At 47.5% G+C, this 23,813-nt stretch overlaps 2 protein-coding genes and 1 long non-coding RNA gene across 3 annotated transcripts in view; 1 reads left to right on the forward strand and 2 right to left on the reverse strand.

Moving 5' to 3' along the window:
- Positions 1-608: 608 nt before the first annotated feature.
- TMEM222 (transmembrane protein 222) lies at positions 609-12,354 on the reverse strand. Its single transcript, XM_004455729.5, has 6 exons — positions 12,120-12,354; positions 5,666-5,750; positions 4,336-4,367; positions 2,822-2,918; positions 2,595-2,725; positions 609-1,683 (listed from the first exon to the last, which is right to left on the reverse strand). Exons 1-6 carry the CDS (start codon positions 12,311-12,313, stop codon positions 1,596-1,598), a joined length of 627 nt encoding a protein of 208 aa, XP_004455786.1. The 5' UTR covers positions 12,314-12,354; the 3' UTR covers positions 609-1,595.
- Positions 12,003-21,980, forward strand: LOC131279808 (uncharacterized). Its single transcript, XR_009187272.2, has 3 exons — positions 12,003-12,375; positions 17,459-18,003; positions 19,416-21,980. It is a non-coding gene; the product is annotated as an uncharacterized lncRNA (long non-coding RNA).
- Positions 21,981-23,407: 1,427 nt separating this feature from the next.
- WDTC1 (WD and tetratricopeptide repeats 1) overlaps positions 23,408-23,813 on the reverse strand; it is a 104,256-nt gene continuing 103,850 nt past the window's right edge. The window contains exon 16 of the mRNA XM_058304042.2: positions 23,408-23,813. This exon is cut by the window's right edge and continues 1,608 nt beyond it. The gene's annotated coding sequence lies outside the window, so the exon portion shown is untranslated.

Below are 23,813 nucleotides of genomic sequence, written 5' to 3' on the forward strand. Positions count from 1 at the left end.
GGGCAGGTAGCTGCTGGAGACCAGGTGCTGCCCTGTCTCACTGGTGAGCAGGTACGCAGTGTTGAGGCTAGAGGTGCAGCTTGTCCGTGGAGGGCCTTGAAGGCCTGAGGTCTGGAGGCACCAAGAAACAGGGCAGTGACATGACCACAGGCCCTGAGCACAGGGTTCTGCATGGTCGACTGGGCAGTGTGTATGGATGTGGCAGGGCTAGGGGTTTGGCTTATCCCAACCTGTACACCCACTTGCGGGGAGAGGCCTGGTGCTCTGGTCTGCCCAGTTAAAGCATCAGGCTTGCTCAGCTCCAAGACCCCACCCTACTGCCAAGTTCTTCCCAGCAGGGGCTAGGGGAGGGGTCTCAACACTCACTTGCCTCAAGGAGGGAACCCTGGAATGGTAGGCGTGGAAAGAGGAGAATGGTGGAGCATTCCCACAGCTTGGGCACAGGGCAAGAAGCACCTGAGGGAGGCTGGAGTCTGTAAGCTCCGGGCACTGACGGTGGGCTCAGCCAGACCTCACACCAGGGGGTGCAGGCAGCCAAGGACACCAAGAAGATATGAGCCGAAGGGGCTAGGGGACCACAGGGGGAGAAAACAGTAAGAGGTACCACCTGAAATCAAAACTCTTTATTGCCCCACCACGGAGCCCCTTACACAGGAGTCTGAGGGTGGGGGTAGGGGTTGTGGTGGCAGCGCAGGGCCCCTTTTGATACCTTGAAGAAAAGGAGGAGCTGTGGCCAGGTGGCTACAGCCTCTCCCCAGCTCCCTGCTGGCATGAGCTGCTCCGACAGGGCCCCCACACCTTGGACCCGAGGGGTGTGATCACCACCACGAGGCCACCTCTGGGGCTGGGCCAAGTGACCAACATTGCTCTGGCCTGGCTGGAGCCTAGGCCCCAAATTGTAGTGGGTCACGGGCCCAAAACCTGGGAAGCCCTCAAAGAGTGGGAAGAAGGGGCTGCAGGGGCTAGAGGATGCCAAGAAATGTGGTACAAGCTACCCCAGTGCAGCTTTTAGTAAACATCTGGGGGTAACAGTGTGGCATCCAGCCCTTCTGGACCATTCCAGAACCCAGTGGTGAAGACTTCAGAGCAGCTTAGCTCTGGTGGTCTTAGTGACCACCCTTACCCATCCCAACTGGGACCAATGTCCTGTCTTGTCCCATGGGCCCAAATGCCGTCCCCTCTCCCCACCAGGCACTGGGCCCAAGAATGACCCCTGATGTGCCAGGGGCTGAGGCAGAAGGTGCCCAGCAGGCAGTGGCAGGCCTGTCTACAGGGCCTGGCTGTGGCAGGAGGGATTCCACAAACAGAGGGGAAGCTAAGGCCTCCCCAACAGACAAAGAGGATACCTCAAGGGTGGCGGTCACAGGCCTGGGGAGAGGATAGGAAGCTTCTGAGTGGTCAGTCCGTTACACACCTGAGCACCCCAGCCCCATGCTCCTCCTCAGCCCCTGTCCCATCCCACCTAGCCCAGAGTCCCAGGTGGAAAACAGCAGGCCCATCCCTGCCTTTCAGGGTGAGGAGAAAGAATCTGGAATCGAAAGGAGTGGCAGTTGCCTCCTCAGGAGCTTGGTGGGTCCGGAGCCACTGGGCAGCCATCACCGCAGCTTAAAGACCAGGCTGACAGTTAGGATGATGCCCAGGAGGAGGATGAAGGGCAGCCAGGTCTTCACGAAGGCCCCGACGCTGAGAGAGAGGAGGGAGAGGAGAGCACAGGTGGGCAGGCCAGGAGGGCAGGAGTGCAGCCCAGAGGCCTGCTCCTCCACAGAGCCTGGAATCATCCCTGCCTCTGGGAGAAGTCTCCAGGGAAAGGACCAGGAGTGCCCTTTGCTCACAGCCTTCATAAGGGGGCCCACTGGGAGGGGGCGAGCATCGTGGCCCAGGCCGGCTCTGCCTCCGCCCGTGTGCCCAGCCAGGTCCTCCTGCACAATGAGGAAATCGGCAAGTGTCCTTTAAAAGCCTCCCAGGACTGAAAAAAAGACCCCCAAGAGCCTCCTTTTCAGGAGCTCTTAATGGCGAGCACAGCTATTTGAACACTTGGAGAGAAGTGGCTGGAATAGCCTGGGTGTGCTAGCACCCAAGTCCGGGCCATGGGCAAGCCAGCCAACTTCTCTGAGGTGTGAATTGGGGCTAATGCCTTTGACCTCACAGGGCTGTGGCTTCAAAGGCCCTGCCAGGCCACTCCTGGGGCCTACTTGCCCAGATCCCTGCCTCTGACAAGGGAAGCTTGGGAAGGGACCCTTTGGGAGGTTAGACAGCCATACCATCCTGCAGACTCACAGTTGCTGCGGGGAGCCAGAATCATCATCCCCATTGCACAGAGGGCAGTTACAGATGAGAGAGGCCAAAGCACTCATGCAGGACCTCAAGGTGAGCAAGCGCCTGAGCTGGGCCTGGACCCGTGTGAAGCTAGACTTCAACACAGCCGCCTTCCTCTCCCCCAAGAACCTGCTATGGTCCTAGAGCCCTCCCGGCTCCATCTGGCACCTGCTTCCTCGTTGCTGGTGAAGCACTGCAGAAACGGCTTTGCTGGGATCCTGGGGAGAGCAGCCCCAGTGGAAGGAGGCAGCCGGCACGGCGGGAAGAGGGCAGCTCACCTGACATACTTCCCATAGAGCAGGCAAAAGAAGCAGAGTGTCACCATGTTCCAGTTGGTGCTGTTGTTGTAGCGCATCAAGTTCAGGGCCAATGCCACATGCGAGTGGCAGTTGTCACAGCAGAGATTGTGCTGGAGGCATGTGAAGGGCTGGGTTAGCTGGGCTGCAGGGATTCCTCCCACCCTGGCCCCATTCCCAGAGTGCCTGCCCTGTCCTGGCCCACCTACCATGCGGTGCTTGTACTCCTCAGAGGCGTCGTGCACAGCTGTGTCCCAGGCATTGGGTCCACTGGCGTATACCTGAGTAGGGTCCAACTTCCAGTACCTGAGGGGGAGAGGTTCTAGACACTGGCTCTGCTCCCTTGTGGCTGCTCAGCTCCACAGATGCTCCTTGATGCCTGCCCTGTGCCCAGCTGTGACCCGGTGCTGGGGCTGCAGGGGTCAACCAGTGCCAGCGAGAGTCACAGACAATTACAATACAGTGTGACGCAGCCAGTGCCATGGTTGACCCTGGGGAGGAGATGGAACCAACCCAGTTCAGGGGTGTGTGAAGGATTCCTGAAAGGACCCCTGAGTCCTGTCTGAAGGAAGAGGAGTTACCCAAGTATAGAAAGGGGCTAAGTGGGTGTTCTGGAAGGGGGAACAGCTTGAACAAACGAAGAGGCATAAAACTGTGCAGTGTGTACTAGAGATTAAGCAACTGAGCACTTTTGGGTGAATGAGAGGGAGGAACAGAGTGAAAGAACTTTGGAAGGTGAGGCTGGAATTGTGGGCAGGGGGACCTGAATGTCACACCGAAGAGTTACCTTTTACTGAGCAATCTCCCTAAGGTCTCCCCTTGATCAAGTGAGTGGGAGAGAAGACTGGAATTAAAGCTCATAAACCCCAAGCTTTGATGAGAAATGTCCTTCCAAGCAATGGAGTGCCCCAAAGGGTCTCAAGTCAGGGAGTGCTGGGGTCAGAGTGCCCTCTGGCTGCTGTGTGGGGAACGGCTTGGCAGAGGAGCCTAGAGTGACCAGTGAGAAATGATGGTAGCCTGGACCGGGCCATTCAGGAGCAACTGCCTGGAAATGGGTGCCCTTGAAACTGTCCTCAAAAAGCAGCCTGGCAGCAAACACCCAGCCCAGGGGCCCATGGACCACATTCCACCTGCCTGAGGAAGTCAGAACAAGAATAGGGGGAGTCCCACTCCAGGATGCCTCTTCCTTGGACCCTGGGATAGCCCTTCCCTGTCCACCCGTCCTGGGCAAAGAACACCCGATGCATCTGGAGCATACTGATGACTGATGGGTTGCCACCAGGCCTACAGCTGAGGTGGGTCCCTCAGATACAAAAATGAAGACCAAATATCCCAAACAGACCAATAATAGCTCCTATGGGGCCTAAACTGCATTTGCCCTCTCCAATCAGAACTTTCCAGCAGAGAGTTCCAAATCTTTATACCTTAAATGGCTGTGCATTTGTCACTTCCCTTGCCTCACCCTCCCCATGTAGTTGAAAATAGGGCCTTGTAGAGCTGGGGCAAGGCCTAGGCCATCTATGAGTAAAGGACCTACCCCCAGAGCCTAGCAGGTAATGGTGCCCAGTACAGGGCCATATGCTCTGGTGGGTCCTGCCTGTTTCTCCCCTCCACACCTGGACCCCACGTGCTGGCTCCTGCTGTGCCCCAGAAGGCCTGCCCTGATACTCAAGTCAGGAAGAACCCGGCCCTAGGGCCAGTCACCCAAGTGGTCATCACTTACTTGGCAGGCTTCCCAAAGGCCATGTTGTCTTCCTGTGAGGGATAAGAACAGAGATCAGTGCACTACCTGCATCCAGACCAGAAAACAGAACTGAGGCAGTAACTTAGAAGGTCAGTCAGAGGTGGGCAGGAGTGGGACAGGGGCATGCGCCCTGCTTGAGGTGGGCACAGGATCTCAAGTACAAGGGACAGCTTTCCTGTGGGGATCAGGCTGTGTGGGAATGCATGAAGCACCACACCAGGAGGCCAGTGAGCTGGTTCTGGGTTCCAGCCCGGCTGGCCTCTGGGTGGCTCCCAGGTGCTTCTCTCACTCTCTCAGGCCTCATTTGCTCCAAGTTCAGGGGTCAATCTTTTCTGATGTTTGATCACGGGGAGGTGGCTTCCTTTGTGGTGTATATGGCAACACCCCCTTGATCTCCTAACCCAACAAAGCGGGTCTCCACAGAGTCCATCTATGCAACGGAGGGTGCAGCGGCAGCTGACCGCATGCAGAACAGAACTGGGGGTGCTGGGCCTAGAGAGGCTTCCTAGAGGAGAGACATTTCAATGAAGTCCTGCCTCACCACAGGGAGCCCCGGGGTGGCAGGACTTAGATAGGTTCAGAATCTGCTGACAGAGCAGCTGGTCAGAGAAGTGGCTACAGCATAATCTCGATTATCGTAAAAACACACGACAGGGAAAGTAATGGAGTGAAAGTAGTTTTAAGTGCAAAATGATAGACCTTTAGTCGTGTAAAGATGATCACGACAACTATTACTATAAACAGGTTGGGGACACCACACACCCCTTCACTCCAGCCTCGGATGAAGTGGCATTCTGGAAGTAGGCAGGGGGATGCATGTTCATCTGAGCAAGCCCAGTGGCTCCGTCTTGGTCACAACCCCAGGGAAGAGACCTGGAACACAAGCTGGTTCATTCTAGAAGCCCCAGCCCCTCTTCTCCTTGGCCACACCCAGGGAACCAAGTCAGCCTTCCCTTCACCCCCCACCTTATGACTCCCACCTTCTGAAGATCCAGAGATGTGGTTTCTGGGGGTTTGACTGTCCACTCTTGCCTCTAACCTCTACCCCCATGTCTTGGTACCCCAGAGGCAGGGGCAAAGTACTGGGTCAGTTACCTAAGAATCCTTTCAGTCACACTGCCCTCCCAGCCTGTCCTGGAGGCAAGGGAAGGGGGAAAGGGGTCAAACACTGGTGAGGGGCAGAGGCCAGGGATGGGGCTGGGTGTTACCTGCATTCTCCTGGGTCTGGGAAGATACAAAACTTGCCTGCAGGCAAGACAGGCCAGCTCAGGCCCTAGAATTCTCCAGAGGGGGCAGAATGGGGACTCACCGAGACAAAGTAGGGGCCAGCAAAGTCACGAATGACACCTGTGGACGTGCAGATGCCCATGTGGCCAATGATGGGGAAAAACCACCTATAAGAGAAAATGACAGCAAAGGGGCAGAGCTTAGGATGCCTTTCACCCAGGCAGATGGACACTGGAGACCCGCCATACACAGTATGGGAACATGCATGTAATGTTGTGAAATATGTGCTGAGATTAGGATGATCCAGAGAGGCTGGGGAAGCACAGAAGGGAGGCTCCTGCAAATCAACAGCACAATGACATACCTCCGCACCTCGCCAGAACAGCTGTAATTAAAAGCCGGAAAATACCAAGACCTGGTGAGGCAAAGAAGCAACCGGCACTCTTGTTTACTACTAGTGGGAGTATAAACTGTCTCTACCACTTTGGAAAAGAGCTGGGCTGTATATTCTACACCCTGGCAATTCCTCTTCCGAGTACGCACCCAACGGAAGTGAGCGCCTGTGCCCACCAGGGTCATGTACAAGAACGTTCACAGCACCTTTATTCAAAATAGCTGAAAACTGGCCAACATTCACAGAACTGTACACTTCAAATAGATTAGTTGTATCTCAATAAAGCTGATGAGAAAATAACTAGGAATAATCCAAGTGTTGGACAGTCAAATGTAGTCAGACAATAAAATACTACAGAACAATGAAAAAGAACAGGGAAACGGACTTTGGCCCAGTGGTTAGGGCGTCCGTCTACCACGTGGGAGGTCTGAGGTTCAAACCCCGGGCCTCCTTGACCCGTGTGGAGCTGGCCCATACGCAGTGCTGATGCGCGCAAGGAGTGCCGTGCCACACAGAGGTGTCCCCCACGTAGGGGAGCCCCATGCGCAAGGAGTGCATCCATAAGGAGAGCAGCCCAGTGCGAAGGAGGGAGCAGCCTGCCGAGGAATGGCGCCGCCCACACTTCCCGTGCCGTGCCGCTGGCGACAACAGAAGCGGACAGAGAAACAAGACGCAGCAAAAAGACACAGAAAACAGACAACAGGGGGAGAGGAGGGGAATTAAATAAATAAAAAATAAATCTTTAAAAAAAAAAAAAGAAAGAAAAAGAACAGACTTCTGCTTCACATCGCACAGACTCTCACTGCCATACAGCTGAGCGAAAGAAGCCTTCCACAAGAGTAATCAACATGATTTTGTTTATATGAAGTTCAAGAAAAGGCAAAACAAATCTGTGGTATTAGAGGTTAGAAGAAGGGTTATCTTAGTGGTGAACTGACTGGGTGGGGGCAAAAGGGAGCCAACTGGTACTGGAAGTGTTTTATCACACGTAAAAAGTCACTGAGTGGTATGCATAAGATTTGTGTGCTTTATGGTATAGTAGTTATACCCCATTTAAAAAGTGGAAAAATGGGGGGGGGGGAGTGGGCATTTAAATCAGTCTGTGGAATGGGGGAGTTGCAAGGGGAGAAATCAGGAAAGAAATATGGTATATGCCAGGAACTAGAAGTTCCAGTTTTTTTTGGACTCATGGGCATTAAAAAAAACAACCAAATATCAGATGGACCTCAAGATGCAAAACACACAGAAACCATAGATCTGCAGGCAGTCAAAGCACCATGGCCCAAGAGGGCCAGTGGCCAGTTCCTGGTCTCAAGGCTGAGAGGGCCACCTCAGCCCCAGTTCAAAGCACCCAGCTAGGGAGGAAAAGGCAAAACCTAGGGGTGCAGCTCAAGGAAGGAGGCTACTTTTAACCTTGACCTGTGAAAGGACTGCATCAACACAGAGAAACAAACTCCAAAGCTGCAAAGTGTTGCATGTGTTTGGAGAATGGGAGGGGCGTGAGGGGTATGGGGTGCAGGGGAGGGATGGGGAGTAGAGAGAAGGAAGGAGGCTACTGCTGTATTCCCCACAGATGTGACTGTCACTAGAGTCTCAGTGGTGTGGTGGTGAGATGCAGATGAATTCAAAGGATCTTTCAAAGGAAGAGTGGGAAGTTTGATGACCAACAGGATGTCTCCCAGGACACAGCCTGAGCACCTGAAAGGATGGTGGGCTTGAGGGGTCTTTTAAAAACATAATTCAGATTCCACCATTACCGTGTTTAATTCCCATCCATGGCATCCTATTACACTCCTAACACAATTCAAACTCTTTCCAATGATTTGGTCCTGCTTATCTCTTTTTTTTTAAATTTTTTTTTTTGCTTATCTCTTGAGCCTCATCTCACTCCATTCTCTGGCTATTGCCCATTTCCGATTCCTCAAATGCACCAAGTCCTCCTACCTCAGTGTCTTTGCATTTGCTCTTCCCTTTAACTAAAACATTTTTCCCCCAGAGCTTCACACAGCTGGCTCATTGTTTATGCCTTAGCTTAAATGTCCACTCTTCAGAGACCTTCCCTGATGGTGTCTTCTAGAGAAGCCACACACAATCCCAGGCCCCTCAAATCTCATTACTCAGCTCTCATTTCTTCATAGTATTTCCTACTAACTGAAATTATCTTGTTGACTGACATGTTTATGCCTGCCTCTCCCCACTAGTAAGCTCTGTGACAGCAGGGACTCTGTCTTGGCCATGTAATCCCATTTCTCCAGCTAGGAGAGGTGGATGGTAATAATTACCTCAATGAGGGGCTACTATGGAGATTAAATAGGATATTCTGTAAAGCCTGGTACTTTATACATGCTCAGTACTGTTATCGTGAGGTGTTGAATAAATTCTTGTCATACAATTGGCTGATGTGGGAGTTTGAAATTATTTATGAATCCCCAAAAGAGAAAGATTATGTTTGTAAACTAATCTGTTCTGAGTGTGATACCTTTTGATTACATTGGATTCAATCAAGGGGTCCTTGATTAAATTACCTGTTAAGATTAGGGCTTTGATTTGACCATATCAGTAAAGTGAGATTCAGGTTGAGACCCTGCCCCCTTGGTGGGCCTATATAAATGGACACTTACTCAAGAAAAACTTGGTCATTTTTGATCCTGTGGCCCCGGGGAGAGAAAAGCCATTTGTCTAATAGTTTATAGAGACTGTTGGGAGGAGAGTTGAGACTGATATAGAAAGCCTGGAAAGAAATGAACCCTATGCCAGGAGAGAGAGGAAGCCCTGAGAGACAAGCCCTAACCAGGAGAGAGAGGGCTGGAAGCCTGGAGGGGAAGGCGAGCCCAGGCAGAGATCGGCGACCATTCTGCTTCAGCATGTGGCAACCAACTTTGGTGAGAAAGCAACCTTGAGGTGGACTCTTTACAGCCTTATAGCCGTAAGCTTTTACCCCAAATAAATACCCTTTATAAAAGCCAACAGATTTCTGGTACTTTGCATTGGCACCCTTTTGGCAGACTAATATAGCTGACTAGCATAGAACACAGTGGCCATGGGACTAACACTCAGAATTATGGGGAAGTAGCTCATCTGGCTCTCATACCCTGATTCCAAGGCCACTCCACCCAGCTCCTTCATCTGGTAGGCAGATCTGAGTCTACCCAGTACTCCACATCCTACAGGTGTGCTAGTGGCTGGTGACGAAAATTAAGAGTAAACTCTGAAGACAATAGCAGAGTCTGTGCTGGGTAAAGCCTCAGAGAGGAAACACGCAAAGTAGTTCATCAGTCTGGAAATTCTATGAAGGCAAGCTCCAGAGCTGCTTTGCTCACTACTGTCTACTCAGGACCTACTACATAATAGATCTGCAAAAATATTTAATGAATGAATGAGCTACTGACCCTGGAGCTCTATCTAGGGACGTAGACTATCTGAGTAGAAAAGCCCTATATTGGCTTCATTTTTTAATTTTTTAAAAGATTTATTTACCCCGCCACCCACCACTGTTTGTGCTCGCTGTCTGCTCCCTGTGCCTGTTTGTTGTGTGTTCTCTGTCCCTGCTCGTCTTCTTTTAGGAGGCACTGGGAACCAAACTTGGGAACTCCCATGTGGGAGGAAGGTGCCGAATCACTTAAGCTACATCTGCTCCCTGATTGTTGTGTCCCCTCATTGCATCATCTCTTTGCAACATCTCGTTGTGTTCACATCAGCTCACTGTCTTCTTTAGGAGGTACCAGGAACTGAACCAGGACCTCCCATGTGGGAGGTGGGCACCCAACTGCTTGAACCACATATGCTCCCCTATACTGGCTTCTAAGCCTTTATTTCCTCATCTACAGGATGGGGTGCCAATATCTATTTTCATCAGGTTGAAGTAAGAATTGAATGAGATAATGAATATAAAATGTTTAGCGTAGAGCCCAAAACAGAAGTATCCAATGGCAGTTGTTTTCATTAATAGCACTGGCTATTATCTGGCTTTTTACGCAGAATTATCAACACCTCTGAGGGGATGGGGAGATCTTTGGATTCAATTTCCTCTTCTCTGATCCCTGCTCCAAGAAGAGATGACCCTTCTTATGGCACATCTGTCCCTAGCTCTGCACTCTAAGTTTGCAGTCATCACAGTGCACTACAGTGGTCAGTTGACCTGTCTCACTCTCTCTTGCTGGAGGGTGAGCCCTCTGATGGGGACACAAGCCCTTTGATGAGGATACGATGTCTTACTCATCTTGGTCTCATGAATACCTGCACATAGAACTGAAAAGAAATGGGGTATGAGCTGCTTCAGGCCCAGTGATCCCGGTGCTTCCACCTCATGGTGCTACTAGCCATCTTAAGAGCCAAGGACCACATCGTGGACAGTGTTTTTGGAAATGGGGAAAGGCCAAGAGCTCTTAGGATAAAAGGACAAACTTTATTCCCTTACTATTCTTCCCAGTTACAGTTACATTAACTTTTTCCCCCCACGATTTATCTTATTTATTCCCCCTTCCCCTTGTCTGCTGTGTCCATTTGCTGTGTGTTCTTCTGTGTCTGCTTATATTCTCATGAGGCAGCTCCAGGAACCAATTCTGGGACCTTCCAGAGTGGGAGAAAGGCGATTACTCTCTTGCGCCACCTCAACTCCCTGTTCTGCTACCTCTTCTTATTTTCTCTCCTTTGTGTCTCGTTGCATCATCTTGCTGTGCCAGCCCTCTGTGTTGGCTGGCACTCCTGTGCAGGGCAGCTTTTCCATGCTGGGTGGCATTCCCACGGGGGCCGGCCTTTTGGCATGGGCCAGCTCACCGTGTGAGCCAGCTTGCCCTCACCAGGAGGCCCTGGGCATCGAACCCTGGACCTCCTATATATGGGAGCCCAGTTGGTTGAGCCACATCCGTTTTCCCTACATTAACTCTTTATTTTCTTCAAAGCCCTAATCATTATCTGAAGCTCTCTTATTAGTTTACTTGTTCATTAACTCCTTCCACTATGATTTCAACTATGAGAGCAAGGACCATATCTGTTTTTTTTCACCACCATATATGCTCTTATCACCTAAACCTAATCTAGGTACACAGGAATCACTTAGCAAATGTTAAAAAGTTACTGAATGAATAAATGAACACACTTTCTTAAAATTTTTATTTTAAAAAGGATTCAGAGTTGGATGCTCTTAAGCAAATACATAAGCATTTGAAAATACAAAATTGACGTATTTAACAATACAAAAATGAATGTCGTTCTTGTGTCGTTCTTGGATCAGCAATGTAATTATCCCTTCTGCGTACCATCACATGACTGTGATGAGTTTTGGATGCCTCTGCTTATAAGCCCTGTGAACCTGGTAAAGATACTTAATGGTACAGAAAGATCAGCTTCTTTATAGATAATTACTACCTTAGAAAGTTATGAAATTCAGAGAAAATGAATGTGAAAGAGTTTGGCAAACTGTCGAGCACTGTGAGTCGTTATCAGCTCTCAAGCTGAAGCAGGAGGACAAACCAGCTCCCCCCACCCAAAAGCTCTCCCTAAAAGGCAGCAGCAGTGCTGCCGAGCACCTGCCTTCTCTTCTGACTCAGGCTGGTGCCAAAAAAAGAACCTTGGTTTGGGAAACAGATACTTTGAGATTTAAAGTCGCTTTGCAACTGAGATGGTGTATAATCTTCATTTTTATCTTTTGTGACAAACGGTGGGTCTCCCAGATCTATAGGGGTCCTTCCAACGTTGACATTCCAAGAGCCGGTGCCGTCCCAACCAAACTCCCACTCTTGTTTTCAGACCCAGCAGGGTGTCTTGAGCATACCAAGTGATCAGTAAGCATTTGCTCAATGAATGAACAAACCACTGAATGAATGAAGATGGCTCCTCAGAGAGGGACAGGGGCCTCTCTTACAGCTCCTGAGATTCTCAGTCACACAACTTTCCCGCAGATCCTACAATTGTCTTCCGAGACCAGACTCAGGGAAATGAGAGCGGGGGGGGGGGGGGGGTGGGGTGGAGGGCGGCGCGGGGCGGATACCATCAGTCAGCAGAAACTGACGCCGCGCAGGTGCCCGGGTTTTGGGTGGATGCGCGGTGTGTGGGCCGAAACAGAGGCAACGGCCCGCTGCATGTCGCGGCCCTTCCGTAATTACCCGACCTAGTGCCCGTACGGACGCCGGAAGAGACTCACGTGAGCACCGGGATGGGCGTCCACACCACGCAGTAGGGGAAGCGGCTCCGCTCCACGTCCATGGCTCCGCCACTTGAGCCGCGGAACTGCTTCATGTCCGTCTCGGCCGCCGTCGGCACCTCCACTTCCGCCATCCCCGGCGGGGGTGGCGGCGGCGGCAACAGGAGCGGAGAACTCCCTTCCGCTTCCGCCATGGCTGCGCACGCCCCGCTCCGCCGGCCGGCTCCGCTCACTCTCGTGGCGTCACTTCCCGGAGGTGAGGTCCGCTTCGCTTGGCCTTCCCCCGGGGAATTGGAACCGTGTTCCTCTGGTCCCGCTTTGCTCCGGTCCCTCCGCGCTGGCCAACCCGGCGCTTATCGCCGCCCACACTGCCCGGCCGCTGAAGGCATGACCTTAGGCAGCTTGCGCTCTAGCGCGGGAGACCTACCAAGAATTCTTGATAACTCAATACAGTGAGGGCTCCTAAGTGGTGTGGTCCAGCCGCTATTTATTACGTGCTTCTTAGGTGCCCGGCACTTGGTATACATTGTTTCTAATCTCCATAAAATGGCTAGATAAGAGAAGTAGGTATTTCCACCATGTTTCAAGTGAGGATCTGAGGTTCAAGAGGTGAAGTGAGAGGCCATGACTCAAACCTAAATCTATCTCCCTTGCCCTTTTCATTCTGTGATCTCTCACAAGGTAGGCCAGACTAAAATATCGCCGTGTGGGGTGTGTTTAGTATCAGGGGATACTTGTCGGAAAATATTTGACTGAGTTTTTAATTTTTTTTAAAGATTTCTATTTATCCACTCCTCCCCCGTTGTCTGCCCTGTGTCCATTCGCTGTGTGTTGTGTCTGCTGGTATTCTTGTGAGCAGCACTGGGACTCTGTCTCTTTTAGTTGCGTCATCTTGTTGCGTCAGCTCTCCGTGTGTGCCTCACCACTCCTGTGCAGGCTGCTTTTTCTTTTCTGCAGGGGCTGTGTGTGTGTGGGGGCGGCTCCCTTGCAGGGCACACTCGTTGTGCATGGGGCACCCCTACGCAGGGGACACTCCTGCATGGCAGGGCACCATGTGGTAGGCGGAGGCTCTATCAGTTGAGCCACATCCGCTTCCCTTGACTGAGTTGATATTTCCAGGTGGTGCAGGGGGATGGGTGCAGCTATGTCAAAGCAGGAAGGCCGTGCAGAGCATGCTGTGCAGGGGAGTGTGACTGTCATCCTGGCTGGGCTAAGTCGTAAAACTTACTTGCGATCTGATTCCATCCAACAAATGAGACACTTGAGGTTCCAAGAAATTAAGTATTTGTCTGAGATCACACAGAACAGGCTTATGGAGAAACCAGGCTCAAATCTTGGAAGATTTTTGCCTTTTTAAAGGATGCCAAGATAAAGAAAACGGGATTTGTTGGTGAAATGGGGGAGGCAAGAAGGAAGGCAGCTGCTATAAATCAGGTCCCAGGAGAGTATGGACAAATCCACTCCGGAATGTAGGAGCGCTGCCTTTTGGGGAGAGTCTTTCTTACATTGAATTACTCTTCACCCTTGTAGATGTGTGGAAAGCCTGCTGTCTTTGAGCCCACTATTTTAATTCATTTCTTTGGTATGTCTGTCTCTGCTATGGAACAGTAAGGTTCTTGACCTCAGTAGCTAGTAGAGTTCCTGATGAGCAGACACCCATTCAATGTTTATTGATTTATTGAACGATAGAATGAATGGGTGTTTTTATCACAACTAAAAGTGAGGCTCACTCAAAGTTCTTTGAGCATGTTTGTACATATCCCATGACCCATGTATGTAGACTGTGTGATCCTTGAAGGGTGGCAACTAGCCATCTAGCATGGGATGTGGAATAGATGAGGTGCACAGCATATGTTTGTTGAATAAATTACTTCTTGATTTCATCACAGTAGTTGTCTTCGTGGCCATGGACTTCTGCAAAGAGCTCTTGTCTTAGACATCCCACTACCATCATTGTCAACCCATAATTCTAGCACAGGGCTGGTGGGTGCTTTAAACATTTGGTGTATCTCTGGATGCATACATAATCAAAGGAATAGGCCTGCCACAAATTTGGGAGGACTAACATGAACACTGCATTTACTCTGACAACCTTCAATTGCTTCTCACTGGATTTAGGATAAAAGTAATATCTTACCATAGTCTGCAAAGTTTTCCAACACCTGTACCCTTCCCCTTTTTTATTTGTTCACTATATTACAGGCATCCTTGCTTTCCCCCCCCCCCCCCCCCCCAGTTCCCCTCATGCGCCATGCTCTTTCATTACTCAGGGACTTGGCACACACTTTTTTTCTGCCTGCAATGCGCCCCCTTCCCCTTAAACTGACTTTCACTCACCTTTCAAGTCACAGAGCAAATGTTACTTGTTCAGAGAATCTTTGCCCCTTTCCCACCTCCAGATCTACATTAGAAAGCCCCTAGGGCAGCCTCCTGTTGCAGACCATCTTACTCCTCATCCTAGCATTCAAGGCTCCCCATGGTCTGGCCCCAACAAACCTCCTTTCCAGCTTCCTCTCTCACTGCCTTCCTTGCAACCTGCTCAGAGGTAGTAGCCTAACTGGGTTGTTTGATCTTCAGAGAACAGGCCATGCACTTCAGACCTTTATGTCTTTACTCATTCAGCAGGAATGCCCTTCCCCTACTCTCCTGTACCCTTTTCAAGGTTTGTAGCATACTCCCTTCTCTTTGCTTCCAGAGCACGAAGCCTGTTTCTACTGAATATTCATGTAAACTTGCATTAGCATTAGCTGTTTACATGTCTATGTACCCAAGAGACTGTGAACTCCTTGAGAAGGGGACTTACTGGATCTATTGGTCCCTGTAGCCAGCATGGCACCTGGCAGATAGGAAATGTTCAGGGAATATTGCTGGAGCTATCTGTTGACCATAGATGATCCCCTTAAGGGCTCTAGGGAAGAATCACCTCAATAAATAATCCAGGGGAGCAGGGCAGAACCAGGGACGATAACAACCACAGTTGCAGGAGCTGCTGGGCTTGATGCAGTGTGTGCTTGAGTGTGTGGCGTGAGGGAGGGCAGTGTTCTCTCTTCTGCAGCCTTTCAGCCTTGCAGCGCCTTCATTACTGCTGTCATTACTTTCTCTGGCTCCTGGAGACTGGGACTCTCTCCATTAAACCCTAAACTGTCTTTCAGGATTTCTTCCCAAGGTGAGGAAGAGATCAAGGGGCCAGTGTAATGCAAGAAATCATTTGAGAACAAACCCTCTGATCATTAGAATTCACAAAACTACTTTCTTCTCTGCCCCATTTTATAGATCGACAAACTTGCCTAAGGTCAAAGAAAGGAGAGCTACGGCTAGAATCTAAGTCTCCCATTTGGGAACAGGCATTAAACCATGATGGTTAAACTTGTGAACTGAAGAGATAGCCAGTCCAGTGTTTGAACTATATAGCTCTGTCGGTGGCTGTCATACCTTAGGAAAGTTAACAGAACCTGTCAAGGCAAGTTTCCTCATCTCTCAAATGGGAAATAATATTCACATCTTGTAGGATTCTCGTGAGGTTTATTTGATAGGCTGCTCTTGAACAGTGCTTCACCCTCAGTAAACACTCAGTGTTAGCTATTATAGCAGTAAAAACCATGTCACAATTGTAGGACCCTTAACCACTTAAAAAACACTTATAAATTTTTTTTTTTATTAGAGAAGTTGTAGGTTTACAGAAAAATCATGCAGAAAACACAGTTCTCATATACCCTCCCTATTATTAACACTTTGCATTAATATGATAACTTGTTACAATTGATGAAAGACTATTATTAAAATTGCACTATTAACTGTAGTCCATAGTTTACATTTGGGTACACTGTTTGTGTTGTACACTCCTATGGTTGTTGTTGGTTTTTAAACTTTTATTCTAGTAACATATATCTAAAATTTCTGCTTTTTACCACATTCAAATTATAATTCAATGCTATTACATTCACAGTGTTGTGCTACCATACACTACCAAAACTTTCCTATCATCCCAAACAGAAATTATGTACCAATTAATCATTAACTCTCCATCACCTATCCCTACCCAGGCACCTTGTAACCTGTATTCCTTTCTGACCATGAGCTTGCCTAATGTAATTCTTTCCTGTTACTAAGCTCATACAGTAGTACTTGTCCTTTTGTGTCTGGCTTATTTCACTCAACATTATGTCTTCAAGAATCATCCATGTTGTCCCATGAATCCGAATGTCATTCCTTTTTACAGCTGAGTAATATTCCATTTTATGTATATACCACAATTTATCTGTTCATCTGTTGATGGACACTTAGGTTACTTCCATCTTTTGACAATTGTGAATAATGCCACTAGGAACACTGGTGTGCAAGTATGTGTTCCAGCCCCTGCTTTCAGTTCTTCTGGGTATATAATTAGAAGTAGAATTACCAGGTCATATGATATACCTAACTTTCTAAGGAACTGCCAGACTTTTCCACAGCAGCTGCACCACTTTACATTCTCACCAGCAATGAATGAAAGTTCCTATTTCTCTCCATCCTCGCCGACTGTTGTAATCTTTTTTTAATAGTAGCCATTCTAGTGGGTGTGAAGTGGTATCTTGTGGTTTTGATTTGCATTTCCCTAGTGGCTAATGGCGTTGAGCATCTTTTCATGTGCTTTTTGGCTATTTGTATATCTTTGGAGAAATGTCTATTCAAGTATTTTACCCATTTTTTAAATGGTTGTTTGCCATACTATTGAGTTATAGGATTTCTTTATATCTTCTGGATATTAAACCCTTATCAGGTATGTTTTTTTCCCAAATATTTTCTCCTATTCTGTAGGGACATCATGATGATGTCCTTTGATGCACATAATTTTTATTATTGAAGAAGTCCCACTTACCTATTTTTTTTTTTATTTGCTAAAAAACATTTTGATGTTTGAATATAGACTTGCCACATGACCCTGCAATACCACTCCTGGGTATATACCCAGAACTGAGAGTAGTGACACAGACAGATGTCTGCACTCCCATGTTCATAGTGGCATTATTCAAGATTGCCAAAAGCTGGAAACAACCCAGATGCCCATCAACTAAGGAACGGATAAACAAACTGGTGTATTCACACAATGGAATATTATGCAGCTGTACATATAAAGCATATGACAACACAGATGAACTTAAGAGGACATTATGTTGAGCAAAGCAAGCCAGACACAAAAGGACAAATACTGTATGATTGCATTAATATGAACCACATATATTGTGTAGCATATTGTATGACTGAAAAAAAATGTATATGTATCTAATACATTTAATTGAGAAATGAAAAAAAAAAAGCACTTTGATGTGTGTAATCTCACTATGCTTTTTTTTTTTTAGGTACTGGGGATTGAACCTGGAACCTTGTATGTGGGAAGCCAGAGCTCAACCACTGAGCCACATCAGCTTCCCTGAGCTGGATTTTTCATTTGTTTTTTTCAGGAGGCACCAGGAACTGAACCTAGGACCTCCCATGTGGGAAGCGGGCACTCAACTGCTTGAGCCACATCCGCTCCCCTCATTATGCTTTTTTTTTAAAGATTTTTAATTGAGTTCTCACCCCTCCCCCCCCACCTGTGTCCATTCGCTGTGTGTTCCTCTGTGTCTGCTTGCATTCTTGCTAGTGGCACCATGAATCTGGGTCTTTTGTTGCATCATCTTGCTGCATCAGCTTTCCGTATGTACGGCACCACTCCTGGGCAGGCTGCACTTTTTTCGTGCGGGGCGGCTCTCCTTTCAGGGCGCACTCCATGTGCATGGGACTCCCCTATGCGGAGGACACTTCTGCATGGTACAGCACTCCTTGCACGCATCAGCACTGCGCGTGGGCCAGCTTACCACACGGGTCGGGAGGCCCTGGGTTTCAACCCTGGATCTCCCATGTGGTAGGTGGATGCACTATCTGTTGAACCAAATATGCTTCCCTCATCATGCTTTGAAATCTTATGTGACCAGTGAGGTAACCAGACCAAGTATCATAAAATCCATTTTATAAATGAGGAAAATGAGCCCAAAGAGTTTCAGTGACTTGCCTGACATCTAGGCACACATATTAGATAAAATTGGAGTTCTGAACTCAGACCTTGGGGTGTTTCTGGTAGTGACCCTTTGTAGGGCCATTATAGAGTGACAAGGCTGAGACTGGCCTGAGAATCTATAAATCACCAGAAAATGGTACAAACTACTGCCTCTTTTGGACCATGACCTGTTTTATATATCAAAAAAGAAATGGATCAGGTGCTGGATACAGAAGATCAAGGCAGAAAATAGCATAGCTCATGTCTGCCAAGAGGCCCATCAGAACGCCTCTCTCCTGCTGTCTTCTCTGCCAGACACACTTGTATCCCTAAGCCTGGCATGGAGCCTGGCATTTTCATTAAACCAGGGCCCAGCCCTGTATCTGAAACATAGGAGGCACTCAGAAGGTGTCATGACTTGTTTAAATTTTAAGAAAACGATTTTTAAAGAATTGGACTTAGGAATCAGAGATCAGGGATTCAGTCCTATCTTTGCCTCTAATTCACTGGAGGTCCTTTGGCAAGCACATTCTTTTTCCCTGCCCCTTTCTGGAACTCATTTTCCCTTATTGTACAATATGGATAGGGCTATATCTGTATTTCTCAGCTCTGGCTGCACAATAGAATGCTCTGGAATGCTTCAAAATAATGGATACCTGGGTCCCATTCCAGCCCAATGAAAACTATCTCTGGGGGCAGGGAACTGGTAGCTTTTAAAACATCCCAAGTGGCTCTACACACAGCCAGGCCTGAAAACCTCTGAACTAGATGATCTCTCATCACCTTTGAAGTTCTGCAAACCCATTTTGGCATTCTCCTAAGCACAGAGACTTGTGGCAGGCATCCTGGGGCCACAACCTGCCCACCACAAACACAGAGGTCCCAAGTTCTAATGTCTGTTTTGTTACATCTACATTGTGTGGGCTTATCTGAGCCTCATTCGATTAGCAGGGCTGGCGAGAACTTTGGATGAATCTCAGATGTGAAAGCACTTTATAAGTTGGAATCTCATACTATGTAGCCTTTTCAGCATGGATTTTTTTCACTAAGCAAAATGCCATTTAAGGTTCCTCCAAGTCTTTTCTTGGCTTGATTGCTCATTTCTTTTTAGCTGAATAATATCCCATTTATGTGGATGGACAGGTTTGTTTATCCATTCACCTTTTTCTTTTTAGGAGGTACTGGGGATTGAACCCAGGACCTTGTACATGGGAAGCAGGTATTCAACTACTGAGCAACATCTACTCTCCAATGAAAGTTGTTTTTTTGCTTGTTTTTAGGCATGGAGGATTGAATCCAGGACCTTGTGTGTGGGAAGCAGGCACTCAACCACTTGAACTACATCCACTCCCCTAACCAACTTTTGAAGGACATCTTATTTGCTTTCAGTTTTTGGCAATTATGAATAAACTGTAAACACTTAAGCGCAGGTTCTCACATGGATGTTTAAGTTTTCAACTCATGTGGGTACATACCTAAGAGCATGACTACTGGATCATATGTAAGTCTAGCTTTGTAAGAAACTTGCAAACTGTTTTCCAAAGTGGCTGTCCCATTTTACATTCCCCCCAGCAGTGAATGTTGCTCCACATCCTCACCAGCTTTTGGGTGTTGTCAGGTGCTTAGGGGTTTGCCTGTGTGGTTTTAATTTGCAATTTCCTAATGATATAATGTTGAACATCTTTTCATATGCTTGACATCTTTATATCTTCTTTGGTGAGGTATCTGTTTAGATCTTTTGCCTTTTTTTTTTTTTAGGAGGTACTGGGGATTGAACCCGGGATCTTTTATATGGAAGGCAGGCACTCAACCATTGCACTACCTCTGCTCCCTGCCCACTTTTAAAAAAAGATTTATTTATTTATTTAACCCCCCCCCACCGCCCCCCGGTTGTCTGTTCTCTGTGTGTTTGCTGCGTCTTGTTTCTTTGTCTTCTTTGTCCGCTTCTGTTGTCGTCAGCTGCACAGGAAGTGTGGGCGGCGCCATTCCTGGGCAGGCTGCACTTTCTTTCGCACTGGGCAGCTCTCCTTACGGGGCGCACTCCTTGCGCGTGGGGATCCCCTACGCGGGGACATCCCTGCGTGGCAGGGCACTCCTTGCGCGCATCAGCACTGCGCATGGGCCAGCTCTACACGGGTCAAGGAGGCCCGGGGTTTGAACTGCGGACCTCCCATGTGGTAGATGGATGCCCTAACCACTAGGCCAAGTCTGTTTCCCTCCCTGCCCACTTTTATTTTTAAAACAGATTTATCCCCCTCCTTGTTGTTTGTGGTCACTGATTGCTGTGTCCATTTGCTGTGTGCTCTCTGCTCGTATTCTCTTTAGGGGGCACTGGAAACCGAACCCAGGACTTCCCACGTGAAAGAGATGCGCTTAATCACCTGAGCCACCACAGCTCCCTGGTTTATTGTTTCTCATTGTCTTTCCTCTTTGTGTCTCTTTTGTTGCATCATTTTGTTGTGTCAGCTCACTGTGCCAGCTTGCCTTCTCCAGGAGGCACTGGGAACCAAACCCGGGACCTCCCATGTGATAGGTGGAAGCCCAATCACTTGACCCACATCTGCTTCCCTGCCCATTTATAAATGGGCTGTTAGTTTCTTATTGTTGAGTTTTAAGAGTTCTTTGTATATTTTGAATACGAGTCCTTTATTAGGTATGTGTTTTGCACATTTTTTCTCCTGTATCTTGTCTTTTCATTTTCTTAACAATGTCTTTCACAGAGTAGAAATTTTAATTTTAATGAAGTCCAACTTATCAATTTTTTCTTTCATGGACTGTGCTTTTTGGCATTGCATCTAAAAATTCATCACCAAACCCAAGGTCACCTAGATTTTCACCTGTTCTAGAAGTTTTATAATTTTGTGTTTTACATTTAGGTTTATGACCCATTTTGAGTTCATTTTTGTGTGAGGTGTAAGGTTTATGGTCTAGATTTTTTTTTTTTTTAATTGCATGTGGATGTCCAGTTCCAGGTAATTTGTTGAAAAGACTATCCTTTCTCACATTGAATTGCCTTTGCTCTTTTGTCAGAGTTCAGGTGACTATATTTGTGTGGGTATATTTCTGGCTCTACACTTTGTTCCATTCATCTATTTGTCTATTCTTTTGCCAATACCACTCTGCCTTGATTATTGTAGTCTTAAAGTTTTGAAGTTGGGTAGTGTCAGTCTTCTGACTTTGTTCTTCAGTATTGTGTTGGCCATTCTGGGTCTTTTGCCTTTCCATATAAGCTTTGGAAATCAGTTAATCAATATTTACAAACTAACTTGCTGGGATACTGATTGGGATGTAATGAATCTATAGATCAAGTTGAGAAGTGACATCTTAACAATATTGAGACCTCCTATCCATAAACATGGCATCTTTTTGTCCATCTGTTTGATCTTTGATCCTCTCCCACAGAGTTTTAAAATTTTCCTTCTATAGACCTTGTACATATTTTATTAGATCTATTTTTCTTATTTTTTTGAGCTGTTAGTGGAGGGATGAAAAGATGGAGCACAGGGGATTTTTAGCGCAGTGAAACTATTGTGTATAATACTGTAATGGTGGATACATGGCATTATGCTTTATGGGTCAAAACCCATAGAACTATATAAGACAGTAAACCTTAATGTCAATTATGGACTTTAGTTAATAATGATACATCAATATTGGTTCATCAATTATAACAAAAGTATACCACACAATGCAAGAAGTTATTAATAGAGGAAACTGAGTGGGGAACAAAGAGAGTATATAAGTCAATGTACCAGCTGCTCAATTTTCAGTAAACCTAAAACTGCTGTAAAAAGTAGTCTATTAATTAAAGAAAAAAGTGGAGCACCAACTTCATCTCTGGTAAAGTCTTCTAATGGCTCTTTTTTGCTAGAGGATCAAGCCCATAGTCTCTCATCAAGCACGATTATACTTCCTGTCCAGCCCTGGGTCACCCCACCTTCTAAAATCCAGCCATAATGAATCACCCAAGGTCCATAGGAATTGGGGACTTTGCACACACTACTCCCTTGGCCTGAACATTGTCTCTCCCTTGCCTGGTTTGGAAAGTTCTCAAAGAAGCTTTTGCAGACTTCAGTTTAGGAACATGGAACTTCTTCCCTGTCTGTCTCCTGCATGACAAGAGCATACCCTGTTGGCCCCAGCCTGGTTCTTTCCAAATGTACAAACGAAAGAATCACAAAATTTCAGTAGTGACACCACAGTTCCCAAGCTGTACATCAAGGACCCTAGGGTGCACAGCAAAGTCATAGGGGGCACAGTAGGATATTTTAAATTAGATATCTGTAGCATCTGTTGGCTACTGAGAGAACTACTAGCTTAAGGTAGTTCACAGTTTTTTCATTACATTGTGCTACATTCCTTTTGATTATATCATCTTTGAGAAGCTGGGGTTTGGTGGTTCCTGTGACAAAAGCCAAGTAAAAGTCAGCATAGAAGAGAAAATGAGGGTGGTGATGTCCACTCTGATTTTAAAGTTGTAGGTGCAGTGCCTAACAGGTGCACAGATCCCATTAGAAATTAACTGTAGTTATGTAGGAATTAAAGAAAAAAAAACATTTATTTCAACTTACGTGTATTATTTTTTTCAAATGACGACTAACTTGTTAGAACATACTTATTAAGTGGTTTGAACTTTACTTAATAAATGGAACTGTTAAGTGTTCCTTTTGGCTTGGAGGCTCCATGAAAAAATTACACAAAGGGTGCTGTGAGCCGAGAAAGCTTGGGAAACCTCTGGCTTGAGTGGTCATCTAGTCCAGGGTACAAACTGCAGGCTGTGAAATCAGTGTAGTGGATCACAACCATTTCTTTTCCCTAATAAAATAGAATGGTAAATAAATGCATAATGCATGTAGCAAGAGTAAGTATTATATAAAACTTTTGTTCATTATATACATACAAATAAGTATGTGTATATCTTGGGTCACACTGTAAAATGTATACTGCCTGGGTTGTGGTCAAAAAAGTGTAAAAAACGACTGGGAGTCTAACCCCTTATTTTACAGTTGAGAAAATGGGCCTGGAGAATGAAAGCTGATTATTGCAAATCACAGCCATCTGTGCAGAGCCTTTGTCCTTGGCCCTGCTGGGCTGGGCGGGCACTGCTCACAGTGACCCCACAAAGCAAACCTCATTCTCAAGGTCACAGAGCTAAAAAGGTGAAGTGGCAGTGAACCTATGCTGCACAGAGCCGAGCAGCATGTTCAAGGCCAGGTACCCCCACGCGGGTCCCAAGACCCATTTATATCCCACAAATGGCACCAGCCACACCTAGAACAAAATGGTTTTAATCAATTGCGTCACCCTCACTCTCCTGGGAGCAGAGCAACAAAAAGGCTCGGCTCCTGCCCCCAGAGGACAGTAAGGCTTATGTGTCTCTCCACACTGCAGGGCCCAGGCTGGGCAGCGGGCAGGAGGCAGGGAGGGAGGGAAGAAGGGAGAGAGGAAATGGCGGGTGGCTCACACACAGGAAAGCTAAGAGGCCCTGGCTGGTTCTTGGGCCCCAGGCCCAGCCTCACTACTCCCACTTTCCCCTCCCTGGCTAGAGAAAGGTCATGGAGAAGAGACAGGGGAGCAAGTCCCAGCAGCAGGAGCAGCAGCAGCAGCTGTTTCCTTCACCAATAAATATACTTCTTTACTAAGCAGGAAGGGGGGCAGTGCTAGGGAGAGGACTGGGG

Source organism: Dasypus novemcinctus, chromosome 9 (genome assembly GCF_030445035.2).
Source record: "Dasypus novemcinctus isolate mDasNov1 chromosome 9, mDasNov1.1.hap2, whole genome shotgun sequence".
Taxonomy (NCBI): Eukaryota; Metazoa; Chordata; class Mammalia; order Cingulata; family Dasypodidae; genus Dasypus; species Dasypus novemcinctus.